We start from the raw sequence: 17,433 nt of genomic DNA, 5'->3' as shown, positions 1-17,433 counted from the left end.
TGAGTAGCATGTTGCCACTGTTGTATGTGATCTTGTGAATCTCTTGCAGATCCATGCGTTTGCCACCATCAAGCCATTTGTCAGACAGAAGTCTAGAATGCTATCACCTTCTTTACTCTGATTGCCCAACCCATGTGGATCCAGGCAGTCTGCATATCCTGCTCAGTTTGTCTGTCCTGATATGTGCATTTATATCCCCCTATTATCAACACCAACTCATGTTGTCCTGCTTTATCTAGTAGGTCTTGCAACTGCTGCCTGAATGCACTCCTTTCCTCACTATCCTAACCATTCTATGGGGCATAGGTTGTGATTAGGAATGTTGCCTTATCCTTACCCTGGAGTCTGATTGCCATGAATCTGTCATTAATTCTGATGGTATGCATCACTGTCCTCTCTCTCTTACCACAATTACCACTTCTAGTCTGTGCTTCTCTTGAATAGTAGGGTCTGGAACTCAAGCCAAGTAGCTGTGCTGTATTGCCATTCCATCTTGTCTCCTGGATGCAGAGGATGTCCAGCCTCTTTCTTACAATCACGTCATCCACTTCCAATCTGGATCCTGTCAGTGAACCTATACTGAGTGTAGCAATGCATACTACATGCTTGGCAGGTTGTTTGGTTTTATGCCCAGCTTTCACTCAATGGAGCTATCCTGGGTAACCCAAGTTGGGCAAATGTAACTTTTTGACCCAGGGCTGCTGAGCTTTTTGGTGACCATACACTAGCCAACAGGGACACATAGACCACTCCTACCAGTAGCATGGGTTCCTGCTGTAGGCAAGCTCTCAACCCACTTATCACTGGCAAATAATTATGCCCATTTTTGTGACATTAGTCACCATGACCAAATCATCAATAGCCAATTTCTACACCATTGAGTGACTAGCTCTGCCATGGCTCATAGGTTGTGATCCATTTCCTTCTATCTAGTCATGTCAAGCAGAGCACCTCCCTGGCCCTCTTCAATTGAAACTTTGATGAGTGGATGGGCAATAGAAAGTTCACCCCAGGGATCACTCCAGTGGCTCTACTTGAAAGAGGCACTGGGAACTACAACTGGGTGGCACGATGCCAGGACACTTCTATGGGCTAGGCTTGTAAAGGCTCCAGGGTCATTAGCCTAGTACACATCTATGAACCTAGAATATACTGCACACCACAGTTGATGCCCAAAGTATCTACACAGACTGGCACCATCTAGAGTCAGTACTGCTGCCCAAAACTCCATTCTTGGATGAGTTTTTGAGGTGGAAACACCCAGCATGTGGTTGTGAGGTGGGAGGAACCTCACACATACACAGGGAAAACACAGGCATTAGCCAGAGATCCAGTTCAAGTTTTGTACCTTGTACATGTGGGTCAAAAACATTAACCATCATGCCAAGAGTATGTGAAGAGTCCTAATTGCTATATCTTAGGCCTTTCTTTGGATCACCTAGAATATACTGGTCTGCCATCTGGTCTGGGTTCATCCACCAAAATAATCCGAATATCCAAAACCATCTTGCTCACTTGTGCCACTACTTGCAACTGAAGGTCTGACAGTCTAGTGAATGTTACCTTTGGTTCTGGTGTACCATGTGCCTGGAATATGGCTAAGGAAGACATGTCAACTGCTGCTGGTGTGTTCACTTCTGTAGAGACTAGCAGATATGGTAGACAATGAAATCAAGGGCTGGGTAAGCCACCTCACATGAACCAGTATCCTAGGGTCTTGCCAGGTACAAGAGAGGCCCTACTGTTTTTATGCCCTTTCTGATGGTCCTCATTATGTTTACATTTGTGATGCTCTATTTTTTGTATGCCTAAAGGGGCGAGACTTCCCTAAAAGTCATGGAAGGTGTCTCACAGCAGCATTCATAATGGTGTCTCTCCCCCCCCAGTTGACCATATCAGAAAATTAACCTTCTGTACTCCTTTACATTTCATCGGTGAAGTCCACATAAATGAGGCAGATAACTACATAGTGAGACTCTCCAAAACAAGAGAGACACTTCTTGCTGGCACCACCAGCTGTAAAGGTTTTTCAAGCCTGTAAGAGGTATGCCCTGGGTAACAATGCTCCCGAAAAAAGTTTCGGCAAAGAAAATAAAAATGTAATGAAAACAGCAGCTTAGGAAAAGAAAGATTTCTCCAGTGAGGCATTTGTACTGTGTAAATTCACTCAATCATTAGCCATGGGTGTGAGACTGGACTGAGAAGCTACATACTTTCTTCCAGAGATGCACCTACTGAGTACTTCCTCTCTTATCTGCGATACTATTGTCTACATGTTGAGGGGGTGCTGGCCTGAGCTGAAACTTTCACAAAGCTCAAGACATGTCAGCTGGATGGATGCTCACTCATAATGAATTCCAAGTGGCCAATAATTCCATTGCAAAGGATTCATATGAATATATGGCTCATAGGTAAATACTAGGCTATTGGTCTGCAAACCTATCCAATATCTAGAGGTCAGAATCAAACCCTGCACCTTGTATCTGTGAGGTTAAGACCTTAACCACCATGTAAACCCTTCCAGTAGGACTGAAAATCCAGTAGACCACAATTGTAGGCTGGATACAAAAGCCATGGGATAATGGTTGCAGCCTAAAGCTGAAGTAGTTGCTAAAGCAGCTGACTCAAAGTCCTTCAAACTTTTGCAGGGAAGTTAGGAAGTTGAATGGAAGGAACTAAATATATTAGCATCAGCAGAAATCAAAGGAGGAAAAACAAAAGGATGTGTCCCAACCAGTGCTGTTGCAGGAAAACAAACTGTGACAGCCAAGAGTTGCAGAGAGAGGTTCAAGTAGTGTCTCCAGGAAGATCGACAGTGCAACCAACTGTCCCAAAAGAAACACCTACTGTTAAAGCAAGAGCAATCTGGTTACAAATTTCACCATGAGGAGAGCGGCACTGAAGAATCCACACTTGAGTTACTCGTGATATCAAGGACTGAAAACTGCATTTATTAAAATGTCTTCTGAATGTGAAAAAAAATTTAAAACAAAAATTCCACAACATGCTTAATTTATAACTAAAATGGAGAATGCCATGTATGTGGTATCTAGATTTAAACACTAATGATGTAGATGCAGGTAATGCACTACACCTTTTTCTAGACAGTTCAGTCTATTTAAAGAGGTCATGGAGGTTAGTCACTTCCAAAGTGTGTCTGTATCATTTACTCAACATCCTCACAGACTTTGAAAGCTTTACAATCAGTTTATTAATACAGCCTGCACCACAAGTTGTACATTCAAAATTTCCCAGAATACTCATGGATCTGCACCTGTAACACTGCAAAAAATGAACTGAAGATGTTATGGGCAGATGTCCATCTTATCCCACTGATGTGCTGACACTGACAGGGTGTCAGACCAACCAGGAGGGGAAAGGTGCAAAGCTCTGGAAGACTGTTCTTCTTTCACATCCAACCAAAGGTAAAAATTAATTCTTTCCACTGCAGGGATGGCTTGATGCAGGACACATTTCCTCATAGAATCAGAAAATCAGAAGGTTTGAAGTCTGAGTGGACTTGAAAACTGGTTGGTTTATGATTCAGCCTGATTGGGCTGTAAGCTTACTGAATGCCTATATTGAGGCATTGAGCTTGTTCAAATATAAAACATTGAAAGTCCCATGAAGTTAACTGTCTGTTGTTGCAGCAGTGATATAGTTCTTTATCTCCAGCTAGCTGATAAACAGACTTCTCCAGGTGAACCATTTTTTTCTGAATTATGGATAAGCTGATGTGAATTCCCCACCCTGCAAGAGAAGCATCAGCTGTCAGAACATGTAAATGGATCAGCCACAGGAACTGGAGGACAAACTGGAGGTTATTACAGTTGGTCTATCACTCCCAGGCACTTAGGCAGGGCACTGACACCATAAGCTCCATGGGCACAATGTGAATAAACAGCATAGGCAACTCACAATCCAACATCCACATCTTCAGACATATAAAGAGCACCAAGAGGATCATGAGACTTGGAAGACGACAAAAGGTCAGGTCTAAAACCTTCAGTGCATCCTCACCCACAATAACAAAAACATGATCACAGAGGTTAGCCCTGCGGGCACAGATGACTGATATGGTGCACTGCCCACCTCTAAGCTAATGAAAGCAATTCTTAGAAATGGGATTAGAGAGGACCTTCCAGTCACCACCAGGGACTATGACCATGATGGTGTCTACCATAGAGTCATTCCACAGGGTCACTGGCAGTTAACATCTAGATATGTGAAAAGTTATTCTTCAGTTGTAGGCATCTGGCTAGCAACCTAATAAAACACTCTAAATGCAAAAGAAAGATTAAAGGGTAGCATTTTGAACTGGAAATGGTGTCCATCCATAGTGAATCAAAAATCTCTTGTGAGGACAGAAGACACTAATGACAAGCTAGCCAGCATGTCTAGCAAGATGATCCAAGCCCCTTGCAGTATATATACAACTTCCCCACCACTGAAATTCTCACATGATGGATCTTCTCATTAAAGTCACCAAGGTCTCATACAGGACAAAAGCATTCATCCCTTCTAGAGCTGAAAAGACATGAGTGAAACACCCAACCTCACATGGAAGAAGGGACTACCAGAATTTGAGTCCATCCCCCAAAACATCATCCAGACAGGACAGCTTTTTTAGTGCAGCCCTTTCTGGGGAGGACCAAAGACTCCTGCAATGTCAGCTAACATGGGTTCAGAATCCACCAGTCCTTTGTGAAGCATCTCCAAGCTAAAGTAAATTTAGGGAACTGAACCCCTTTCAAAAAATGCACATCTGAGAGAAGGCAAAAATGAATACTGAGCGGAAGGGACACCATATTGGCCAATTCAGCCAACATAAGGGAAGGAGTGAGCAAGACTGTCACAGCTGCCCTTTGGTCTGAGAGGCCGTTTTCATCTTTTGAAGTAGACCGAGATGAGGAGGATCATGAAGACCCTCCAAACTGATGACAATTTCATTTTTAGGATGTAATCCATCAAAGAGGAAGAAAGATGGTCAAAAAGAATTTTATCCTTAAATTGAGCATCCACAAGGGAGTTTAAGCTCTTCCTTAGAAAGGAAAGGGTAACCTGTTTGACCTGCTATATAGAATCTTGCAATGCTGAGACTGAATGGCTGAACAACCGGACTTGTATATACTAAGTCTGAGATTGCCATTTTCCCCTTTCTTTCTAGTATGGGGATCTTGGAGTTTATATATACAAGTTCAGGGATGCAGGTAGGCTTGCTACTTGCAAAAAAAAAAGTTTTTAGGAGATATTTACCCTTCCCCTGCAAGGTCTGACTTCTTCAGCCTCCATTGCTTAAACGTGTGACTGAGCAAGTCACTTAACTGGACACCACTCTCAAGTTAAGTCTAAAAAAAGTTCCATGGAAAAAAGTGCTCTACCACAGAAAACAAATACAAATAAAGTAAAATTTCAGTCTTTTTTCTGTTTGTTAGCACTCAGCATTTTGAGTGCAGACATTTTAAGAGGGAGCTGAAGGACAGTTTAAGCAAGTCATCCTGCAAGGTTCATGCCTGAACCTGAACTCTTAGTTATAGTATCACAGTCAAAACAGCAGCAGGCTATATGGAAGCTCATGCTGGAAGCCACACACAGCGTTTAACACCTTTCTTTTCAATCCAAATTCAGGGAAAGAGGAAAGCTTCTTAAATACCTGATATGCCCTGTTTGGTTGCAGGGTGGTTAAATGCTTCATTTTCTGCACTGAACTAGAGAGCCCACACAGCACATGAGCCAAAGATCCATAATCAACAACTCATTCCACTTAAACTGAAGTTTCTAGTGTGTGCTCTACTTGTATTGCCAGGGTGTTGTAGTGTGTTCTCCTTTGTGGAGGATGCAAGTGCAGAAATGCCATCCTTGATGACTTGCTCCACAGTGGGAATGACCCAAAGTACATTTTCTCCTTCTTCCTCAGATATACAAACTGGCCCTTTCTGTGAGGAAAGAATGGGGTGCACAGGCCAAGCCACTGAACGCTTCACAGTATTGAAAGGAATCCACAAAGGTAGAGCTACTTGAAATGTGGGAGGGAGCTGCAGGGTGACTAGAAATAAATGCCCTTATTACTTGCTGAAATAAGGATCTCTGGGTCCCCAGACTATGCTTGGGATATTAATGCACAAGCAGTCACCTGACAATACTCAGCTCCAAGGACAAACTTGTGCATTTCCATAGACTCCCACAGGAATGAGGATGAGAGATTAATGCCAGAAGTTTGGAGAGGAGTGCTAGGTAGTGTGCCAGCTAAGTGAATCACTGAAGGAGGAGAAGTGTGCGCCATGTTTGTCAGTGGCATTATGGTACATTTCATAAGGGTGCACTTTTTTCACCTATAATTTAAGTTCCTAGACTTCTAACAATTGTCTTAACATTCACAATATGTACTGTGAGCTCTAGTGCAGGAAGACAATGTACCCACTCAACACAGGGTACTAGACCCTGTTAAGCCCAGAAGGAAACCTTTGGAGAACAGTCTTCAACCCACAAAAGATGCCCTCTCATTGCAGTGCGACTCTATAGACCATTCCCTGGGTTAAGGACAACAGATGATGTGATTCAGTCAATCAACAATGGGCTGTGTGGCATCTGCCTCCCAAGACATACTCCGAGTGACAGCTGAGTACGTGCCTTTTCTACTCACCTCACTATCCACAGAAACAAAGAACTGGTACAGTTTGGGGCTTACTAACTGATTGTACTGTGGAAAATGTGTGGGGGAGGAGGACATTTTAAAAGCTGACAATTCTAGGATGATCTAACCAAAGCATACCCTCCAGTATCACCTATGTCCTTTTTCTGGTGGTGATACAGCAGACATCAGGATATGTGGATAAGCTCCTCCCCTTTGATTTCAGTATAATGAACTTTCAACTGCTAGCTTCTTTATGGTACAAAGGTAGGTCAGAACTTTCTACCTATGACTAATTGGTTTGAATCACTGACAATTCAGACAGTGCATCATGTCATGCTCAACTTCAAAGAAGTACAAAGATGCCAGTGTGGGTTTTGACTCATGATAATTTGTTGAACATATGCATACATGGTAGTTTAACTTTAGGTGGCCTAAACAGCTAGGCCCAATCCTTGAAACCAGTGAGTGATATCATGTGGCCTGTGCTAGCACAGCCCCCCCCCCATGGAATGATCAGTGAAAAATTTCAAACTGCGATTAGAGGAAGTTAACCCAATCATAGGACCCAGGAGGAAAGTCTCTGATGGAAGATATGCTACGAAACAAAGCACTTTTTATGCTACAATAACAATTTCACAACTATGATAAAATAATCCTAAGGCAGTATAACAGTTAGTCACTGACGAACCCATTAGTTAGTAACTTGTCAGTGACCAAATCTTTGGCAAATGATCTGTTTAAGGAACAGCAATTTTAAATCAAGGTAACTGAGAACCAGAATTACTACTTTCCCCTACATGTAATGACCATGGAATTGATAACATGGTAATACACCATGGAAGATGGCAAGGTGTAGGTAATTCAGGTATTGCCAAAAGTGGGAGGTGTTCAGTCATGACTGCACAACCCAAGTGACCACATAAAAATCCTACCCTCAAAAGAGAGATGGGGCAAATATAGGGCTTACCGTCAAGCCTGCCAAGATATATTACACACAATGTTTATTTAAAAAAAAAAAAACTTACCTTTTTAATAAAATACTGCTGTATAATCTGTAGTCATTCTTCCATCTCTCTGCTCTAAAATGAATCAGCTTTTTGTAAAATGCAGTATACATTCATGGCCATGATTAAGGAAATGCATTGTCAGGGAGTGAGAGGTTGGCATAATGGTTAAGGTGTTTGCCTTACAGATACAAGGCCCAGTGTTTGATTCTTACATAAAATAATTGGCTAGTCTTAAAATGGCCCACAAGGGCAGTTAGCCTGGTACTAATCTATAAACTTAAGTATATCATATGAATCTAATCTGTGACACATGAAGAAAACATTCAAGTCCAGTAATTTGACAAGCAGGAGAGCTTATTGCACAACATAAAGAAATCACTCAAGTTTTGTTAAATGAATAATTCCTTTTTCAGACGAGGACTGTTTTACACTGGAAACATGCTTATGTTCATTTGATTTGCTCCTGAACATCAATACAAAATGCCGTCCAATTTAACATGTTTTCAGCAGCCACACTGATTTTTTTTTCACTGCATTTACTGTACTTTATGACTGGATATAGAGCATTTTTTCCCAACTGGAGAGCACGAAGAACTAGCGATACGTAATTAGAATGGTAAAGAGAGAAAAACCGCATACCATGGGTGATATGAAGAGCTTTGTCCAAAGCAAAACATGTTGGTGTTCTGAGGTATTTTACTTTGGAAAAGGGGGATTTTCAGTGTGCTACGTATCTGTGAAATATAATTCTATAAATAAGATTCTGACTAATGATTGCATCCCATATTTGTGATCAAGATGTGCAGCCTGGAGAATGGTATTCAAGCACCACTTTAACCATGCTAATGTAAAATAAATGTGCAGTTTTTTAACCAATTTGTGCTTTTCTGAAAACAGGCAGGTCATATCCAATAAAAGAGTGATTAAACAAACATTCATAGCGTTTTGTACATTTCTAAACTAGCTACCACATTTCACAGTAGACTAAGACTACCATTCAGACCACCACCTTTGAAATCATACACAATGCTCAACATGTACACAGCTGGGCACAGGCCCCTGCAATCTTGCCTGTGGATCACTCTGAATATGCAAAAGTATGCAACGAGTAGCATTCACATTCAAGCAAATTCAGTTTTTGTTTGCTGTTGCCAACATAGGTCACTCCACAGCACTTCAACCTGCATTTACCTTAACCTCTTGTAAGATGTGCCTACTCGTAAAAAGACAGCAGACCGCCTGTGTATAACCTGAAGTACTAGCTGGACAAGCAGCCCTGGTGCACCATTCCTCTTGTGCTGTGCTGACAGATCACAATACATGTCATTAAATGCAGCAGTGTTACTCACTGCACATAATTCTGTAGAATTAGACACGTGAAATGCATTAAAAACAACTTCACCTGATCAAACCAGGACGAAGGAAAGGGTAAGCCCAGAAGTAAAGCAAAGTACAGTTTTGTACCTACCATAAATGTAGATGTTCGAGTGCTAATACAGCTGCAGTAATCACAGATGGGTTTTCAGCCGTCAGGCGGTCCCTCGGTCGGCCGAATTCCAAAGTCTTGGTCCGGCGTCGGTTGTCGTCGCCTACTCTTCTGACGTCAGTGAGACCAGAGTATATAAGACACAGCCGACGCCATGTTCTTCAGTCTTTCTTGCCCCAGATGTCAGGTGCCCCCAAAAGGAAGGCAATACATAAAAAATGCTTATCCACATATACAAGCAATGCAATATAAACCAAAATCAGTGGAAGCAAGCAAATAAAACATAGCAGGATAACCCAGTCAGGTAGTATGAAGAGGTTGTTAGGCCCCATGCCTTTACCAAGTGGGGAAGGAGGGAGGGAAACCTGTACTGCAGCTGTATTAGCACTCGAACATCTACATTTATGGTAGGTACAAAACTGTACTATGTTCATCGTGCATACAGCTGCAGTAATCACAGATGGGTAGAGTCCCAAAGCTATGCATAGGGTGGTAGGTACTAGGAGGAACTGGGTTGAGCCAGAATGCCCTGCAAAACAGCAGTGGCAAAGCCTGCTCTTGTTCTGGAATATAGAGGCAGGTGGTAGTGTTTTGTGAAGGTATGTACAGAACTCCAAGTGGCTGCCTCCAAAATATCTTTGGTAGGAACTCCTCTGAGGAAGGCTGTAGAGGTAGCTGTGGCCCTGGTGGAGTGTGATCTGATACCTGTAGGGACAGATTTCCCATGATAGGAATAACAAAACCGTATGCAGTGTCCAATCCACTTGGAAATAGTCTGTTTTGTAACTGGTTTCCCTTGAGCCCCTACAGCATAGGACACAAAAAGTTGTTCTGAATTCCTGAAGGACTTTGTTCTGTCCAAATAATAACGTAGCTGCCTATGGATGTCTAAAGAGTGTAGCAGACTTTCCCCTTTGTTTTGAGGATTGGGGTAAAAGGTAGGGAGGTGTATGGCTTGATTTAAGGCTACCCTGGATACCACTTTTGGCATAAATAATGGGTTGGTACGAAGGGAAACCCTGTCCTGATGGAAAATGAGGAAGGGCTGCACCGCCATGAGGGCCTGTAGTTCAGAAACCCTACGAGCTGAAGTGATGGCCAGAAGGAAGGCTGTTTTCCAGGACAAATATTGCAAATCTGTTGAGGCAGCTGGTTCAAAAGGAGGCAATGTTAATTTTTCTAGTATGTAGTTAAGGTCCCAGGCTGGTATTGGTTGCTTCCTTGGAGGTCTTATATTCTTAGCCCCTCTGAAGAACTGTCGTAAGAGTGGGTGAGAAAATAAAGGGGGATCCGTGTTGAATTCTGCAGAAATGGCTGAGGCATGTATTTTTACGGAGGAGAAGGAAAGTCCACTGTTCAGCAGCTCAGCTAGATACTGTAATACCTGAGGCAAGTTCAGTTTTCTAGGGTCCTGGCCTCTTTTCTCATTCCAAGAGCAAAACCGCTTCCATTTTGAGGAGTAAGCTTTTCTAGTAGATGGCCTTCTGGCCTCCAAAATAACATCCTGCACCTCCTTGGAGAGTAGGGTCTGTTGTGGTGTTAAGGAATTTTCCATGCAGCGAGATTGAGTGTTTTCAGCTGACTGTGAAGAGTTTTGTAGCTGTGCTGAGTCAGCAGAAGAGGCATTAGAGGCAGGGACCAGGGAGGAGTGTGTGTTAGGCTCCTCAGGAGTGGATACCAGTGTTGCCTTGGCCAATCTGGAGCAATCAGTATCATCCTCGGTTTGTCTGTTCTTGCTTTCAAAAGCACCTTGGGCAGAAGAGGCAGAGGTGGGAATGCGTAAACTGTCCATGCTGTCCAACTGAATGAAAGGGCGTCCACTCTCCAGGCCTTTGGATGAAAGGTCCTTGAACATAACTTTTCCAATTGATGATTCCTGTGAAAGGCAAAAAGATCTATGTCTGGCCTCCCCCATGCTTGGATTATTTCTGTAAACACCTGAGGATGCAACTTCCATTCGTGTGGATCTGTCATATTTCTGCTTAGATTGTCTGCCAGTGTGTTTTCCAATCCTGGCAAGTACTGTGCTTGAAGTTCGATTTGTCTTTCCAGAGCCAAGTTCCAAAGAGTCATGGCTAGTCTGCACAAGGGGTATGAATGTGTTCCTCCTTGTTTGTTTATGTACCACATTACTGTGGTGTTGTCTGTTCTTATCAGTAATTGTCCTGGATGCAGGAAGTCCTTGAAAGCTGTAATTGCATTTATTACTGCTAGCATCTCTTTTTGATTGATGTGAAGGTGCTTTTCCTTTTGGGACCATCTGCCCTGAATGCACCTGTCCTTCATGTGTGCCCCCCAGGCGTAATCTGAGGCGTCTGTGGTTATGACTTGTTTTGCTTGAGGCTTGCAGAATGGAAGGCCTGTGTTTACTTGACATGCTTGGGCCCACCATAGAAATTCCTTTTGCAAACATGGAATTATTGGTATAATTGTTTCCAAACTGTGACTGTGTTGAGACCATAGATTTTTTAGGTACCATTGAAGTTTCCTCATATGCAGCTTTGCACATGGGATTAGAAGAATGCAAGATGCCATGAATCCCAGAACCTGCAGGATTTTCCTTGCAGTAAGCCTGGTACTTTTTGCTAGTTTTTTGAAGTACTGAGATAGTTGCCCCTGTTTTTCTGGCGTAAGATATGCCATCTGGGTGTTTGTGTCCAAGTTGGCACCCAGGAAGGTTATTATCTGAGATGGTGTTAGCCTTGATTTCTCTTTGTTGATTGTATATCCCAGAGAAAGCAGTAACCGTGTCACATATGCCAGATGTTCCAGAAGTATGTGTTTGCTGTCCGCTTGGATCAGGCAGTCGTCCAGATAAGGATAAATTTGTATCCCTTGAAGTCTGCAGTAGGCAATCACTGATGCCAGGCACTTTGTGAATACTCTGGGCAGTAGATAAGCCAAAGGGCAATGCAGAGAATTGATAGTGGATTGAACCTGCAAGAAATCTGAGGTATCTTCTGCAGCTTTGTCCGATTGGGACATGCAGGTATGCCTCCTTGAGGTCCAATGTTACCAGCCAAAACTCCTTGCCCAGCATGGGAAGAAGTTGCTGTAATGTGATCATCTTGAATTTTGGTACGAGTAGAAATGTGTTTAGGATGGATAAGTCCAAAATGGGTCTCCAGTCGGTTCCTTTTCTTGGTACCAGAAAAAGTCTTGAATAAAAACCTTGACCTTGTTGGTGCGTAGGTACCTTTTGAATAGCTCTCATGTTTATGAGCTTTGAAATTTGCAGTTGTGCCTCTGCCCTTTGATTTTGTGGCAGGTTTGGCATGCCTCCCATTTTTGGAAGTGTGTGAAATTGAAATTTGTAGCCTCTGTTTATAATGTCCAGTATCCATTTGTCTGTTGTAACAATATGCCAATTGCTTGCAAATAATGCTAGTTTCCCTCCCAAAGGTGTTGCCAGCTGAGCCCTGCTTGGCATGGAAATGAGGGAGTCATTGGGTTTGCTTCCTGTATTGTTGTGCACTGTCTTCACCACCTCTTGGTGCTGGAGTTTGCCATTGTCTGCCTCTATATGATCCTTGAGATTGCCCTCTGCCCCTTGTGCGTCTGTATCTACCTCTTTGGGGCTTGTCAGTGGCTGGAAAGGACCAGTTTTTTGAAGGCCAATTTCTGCTAAAACGTGGTGGTTGAACCTGTAAGAAAGTTTTGACAGTTTGCATAGATTTGGCTTTTTCTTCCATTTTCCATAGTATCTCCTCAGCATTAGTACCAAATAGTACATCCTTTTGTAAAGGAGCATCTAGAAGTTTAGCTTTCACATGATCAGGCAAATTTTGTTCCCTAAGCCAGGCATGTCTGCGAATGACTGATCCTGTAGCAGCTCTACTGGAGGCCTCTAGGGCATCATAACCACATTGTAAGGTGTGTTTACCCACTTGCTCTGCACTATGCATCATATCCTGTAACTCCTTTAAATCTGGTTGTTCAGGTTGAGACATTTTATTCCTTAATTGTGATAGCAGGAACTGCTGATATTTAATCATATGAAACTGACAGTTTAAGGCCCTCATGGTTAGGGTGGCCGAGGTATATACCTTTTTACCCCACCTTTCTAAAGATCTGGATTCCCTTTCTGCAGGAAGTGGATTCTTGGCAGTGGAGGCCTTTAATCCCTTGGGGCCTTGTGAAATGGTTTCAGGGTCAGCATTATGGCCTTTGAAGAGAAATTGGTGAGAGCTGGGTACTCTGTAATACCTATCAGGTTTTACTGGTGCAGGAGGCAGAGAATCAGGGTTAAGACAAGCCTCCGAATAGACATCATCCAGTATGTCCAAAACAGGGGGTATAGCCAGAGGTCTGTGTTGAGGTAACCAAAGAAATTCCCTAAGTCTTTTCTTGGAATCTGAAAAGTCTTGGCCTTCCCAATGGAAGTGTTCCCTCAAGGTGTGCAAGGTTTCCCCAAAGGAAAAATCCTCAGGAGGGGATACAGAAGGAATGGACTGTTCTGCATCCGAATCCTCAAAAGGGGAGTAAGAGTGTTCCTCTGCATCAGAATGTTCTGATAAAATGGATCCCTGATCAGAAGAGGGAGAATCTTCCTCCACTCTGGGTCTCTTGTCAGGAGGGGGCTGAGAACCTCTGATAAGAGTAATTAAATCCTCAGCCATTTTAAGCATCTGTTTTTTAGGCATGTGTCCTGGAGATGGGCCCTGTGCAACAGGCCTCATGGGATGCCTGGCTGCTTTGGATTTAGTAAAGGCCTTCATTGAAAAGGAAGATGAGGGCCTAAATACACCATGGGTGGAGGTGGACCTGTCCACATTTGTAGGCTCGACATTAGCAGGGGCTTCGGTTGTAGTCTGGGAAAGGGCCAAGGACCCAGCGGTCTCGGGTACAGAGGACACCGCCAAAGGAGTGTTGTCGGTAGTCAGGGACTGTAAAGGCGTCTCGCTGAGAACCGGACCACGTGTAGCCTGTTTTGGAGTGGTGTCGGCGGGGACCGCGGGCCTCGCGTGTCGGTCCTTTTCCTTGTGTTTTTTGGACAAAACGGTAGTTGGAGTGTCCGACATTTTATAATCAAAAGCTTTACCAAAGTAGTGTTGGGCGAAATCCGCCCGACGCTTAATAGTGCGTTTACTGAAGGTAGCGCAAAAGCGACAGCCCAAGACGTCGTGGTCTGGGCCCAAACAAGGTATGCAGAGGGAATGGAAATCCTTATGCGGTATTTGCTTCCCACAAGAAATACAATTATTAACTTTTTCTGACATCGGTCTGAGGCAAGAAAAGTTTCCCCAACGGGGTACTTAGCTTTAATTAAGACTTCGGTTTCCAATTTTTTCGTAATTCAGGAGCTGGCCGACCGGCACTTGCGAACTGCTTCTGCTTCGGGCACCGCGCGGCAAAAAAGACTGAAGAACATGGCGTCGGTTGTGTCTTATATACTCTGGTCTCACTGACGTCAGAAGAGTAGGCGACGACAACCGACGCCGGACCAAGACTTTGGAATTCGGCCGACCGAGGGACCGCCTGATGGCTGAAAACTCATCTGTGATTACTGCAGCTGTATGCACGATGAACATCAGTGTGCAGAATACTGACTGAGTGAGAAATGAAGCAGCTAAACACTGATGAGATACGGTGCAACATCCATGTGAATGTAAAACACTGATGAGATACGGTGCAACATCCATGTGAATGTAAAACACTGATGAGATATGGTGCAACATCCATGTGAATGTAAAACACTGATGAGATATGGTGCAACATCCATGTGAATGTAAAACACTGATGAGATATGGTGCAACATCCATGTGAATGTAAAACACTGATGAGATATGGTGCAACATCCATGTGAATGTAAAACACTGATGAGATATGGTGCAACATCCATGTGAATGTAAAACACTGATGAGATATGGTGCAACATCCATGTGAATGTAATATACTGCATGGAGTTAATAAAATGTAAAAACAGCTTTAACTGAGATCTGAGAAACTAAAACACAGCTCAGCTGCTTTTTAACAATAGTTCAAGGCAAAGCTGACATCCACCAGTGGTGCAAACATTTCATAACTGATTAGCTACAGTGTTGCAGTTGCCAAGTTAAACAACTCTGCCTGACAAACCGTAATGTAAGTGAAAAGGATGCACGATCTTGCCAGGTATCAATAAAAAAGTACATCTCTAGCTCAGGCAGACACCATAATCCATTTATTTTTGTCTTTGATAAATGCACAAACACAGTAGTTGCTCTGTACTGTCAAATGTTCTAATGCATTTTTGTACAGCTGAAAGACCAAGAAAGACATCAACTTATATTAATATATGCACTGACAAGCAGTGTCTGTAAAGGCTGATGGGCTATTGTTCTGTCACCAAGTCAGAAACTGAAAAGCAACGAAGGACAGATTATCAGTTATTATAAGACAGTGTGTGTATATGACACAAACACAAAAAATGTATAGACAAAACAAATAGGTGTGCGAGTGCCTTTAACACATTTAAATAAAAATAATAAACAGAAAAGTTTGTCTCATCTGTCCCAAGTAATCCAAGCACAAAAATGAGATATGACCTTTGTAGTAACACCAGTGAACACAATTATTACAGAATAGATTTATTTTGTATAGTGCCTTACAGATTTCAGAACTCTACAGAGCAAAAACTTCCAAACTCTCATATCCATCTGAATCACAAGCCCATGGAATGTGGAGGCACTGCTGAGAGGATTTGTTCTTACACTGCAGTGTGCTGTGAACAATCAAAGGACCACAGAGACTGAACGTAAGGGCAATAAATAGTTAATCTTTTCTCTGAAAGCAAGATTGTTGAGCTGTGTGGAATTCTTAAATAAAACCATTCAATACCATCGAGCTCATGTGGATCTAGGTGACACTTCTTGATACTGAGGCTGTTTATTTGTACCACTGGACTTGCTTTGATGTTGGGACTTCATAGTTCATCTCTGCAAACTCCTCCCATGGCTTCAAGTCAGGTCCTGGGATCAGTATTGTCTGAAAAATATGGATTACAATTTGTTTAAAACATTTTAATAAATATTTATTCTTATACCAAGGCATATCAGTAACTCAAAGGGCTGAAAAGATACCCGATAACATAATACTGAGAAAGTGTACAACACAGCTCAGTCCCCTTACATCAAGCACTTATCTTTGCAAAATATCCCTGTCCACCACCTGCAGTTTTTCTCACCTTTAGTCCAAAACCACACCCACACTTACAGCAACACTAAAATGCCCAAAACTCTTCAGTACCAGCACTAGTGGGGAACCAAATTAACTGCTAAAAAAATAATAATAAGCATCTTCTTGAAACCACAAAAATGGCTTTAGTGTTTGTGTGTATTTGAAAAATGAAACCTCCTCATCTCACTTTTTGCAGACAATTGCTCTGAGTGCCCAAGTGACAACCCATCTTGTTTGGGGGAGCAACCAGAGCACAAATCCACAAGCATTTTGAAAATGAAACAAAGCTGTTCATAAGTTTTAAATTTCTTTAACCTGAAAACAACAAAAAATGGCTGCAGCTGTTGCCTTAACCCCCCCCCCACACTCTCTCAATGTAAACCCCAACAAGTCCATGTCTCTTGTTCCTCGAAAGGAGATAAGAATAAACACTTCAGAAGCTCACCACAAAATTAAATAAAAATTCTGTTGGGTTTGCAGGTTTAAAGCATGTATTAATGATTATAACAAGCAAATGTAACATTCTAGAATAATCTGACAGCATTCCATTTATGGGACATTAACTATGTTATTCTATATCTATGTTCTAAAAATATAATTTCCATTTGCACAACAAATCAAACTTGGCCTTCTAGAAAGAACTGTGCAACAACACTGCTAGTTTTTTAGCTGGATCCCAAAATTAGTATTTTGACATCATCATCTAAAATTGTTAAAAACTGTCAAAGGTATACAAGTGTATTAGTCCTTTTAAGAATGTCAGAAAATTATACTCTGTGCCCATAACATAGTCTATAACTTCGTGCAAACATATTAAATTACAGTTAAAATTTCAGTTGAACATATTACAATTTAAGCTAACATTACATACTTACCAAAGCCTAAAGAAACACTTAGAGTCGGTGTTAGCCCGCTGCGCTCGGGCTTGCTCCGCTCCCCTCCCTGCCCCCTATTCCCACCTGCCCCCACTACTTCTACTTTTATTCTAACCCCTAATCACCTGACCAGTAGTCCAACCCCTAATTCCCTAACAACTAGCCCAACCCACTCATCCTACCTCCCCCCACCCCCCAATCCAATTACATCCCACACTGATCCCACTCCCAAAACACATTCCCAGGCAACACAACTCTACCCTCACACACAAC

The 17,433-nt window shown here is 42.5% G+C and overlaps 1 protein-coding gene across 1 annotated transcript in view; it reads right to left on the bottom strand.

Annotated features, from left to right (window-relative positions):
- Positions 1 to 15,268: 15,268 nt before the first annotated feature.
- Positions 15,269 to 17,433, bottom strand: part of MRPL45 (mitochondrial ribosomal protein L45) — a 435,766-nt gene continuing 433,601 nt past the window's right edge. Inside the window, exon 8 of the mRNA XM_044055353.1 lies at positions 15,269 to 16,093. Coding sequence (XP_043911288.1) covers positions 15,995 to 16,093 — 99 coding nt within the window. The 3' untranslated portion in view covers positions 15,269 to 15,994. The remainder of the gene's footprint in view (positions 16,094 to 17,433) is intronic.

The sequence above is a fragment of the Protopterus annectens genome, chromosome 13.part0, assembly GCF_019279795.1.
Source record: "Protopterus annectens isolate FY-2018-M chromosome 13.part0, PAN1.0, whole genome shotgun sequence".
Taxonomy (NCBI): Eukaryota; Metazoa; Chordata; order Ceratodontiformes; family Protopteridae; genus Protopterus; species Protopterus annectens.
Note: the sequence above shows the minus strand (reverse complement) of the source record. Positions and strands in the feature narration are given on the sequence as shown.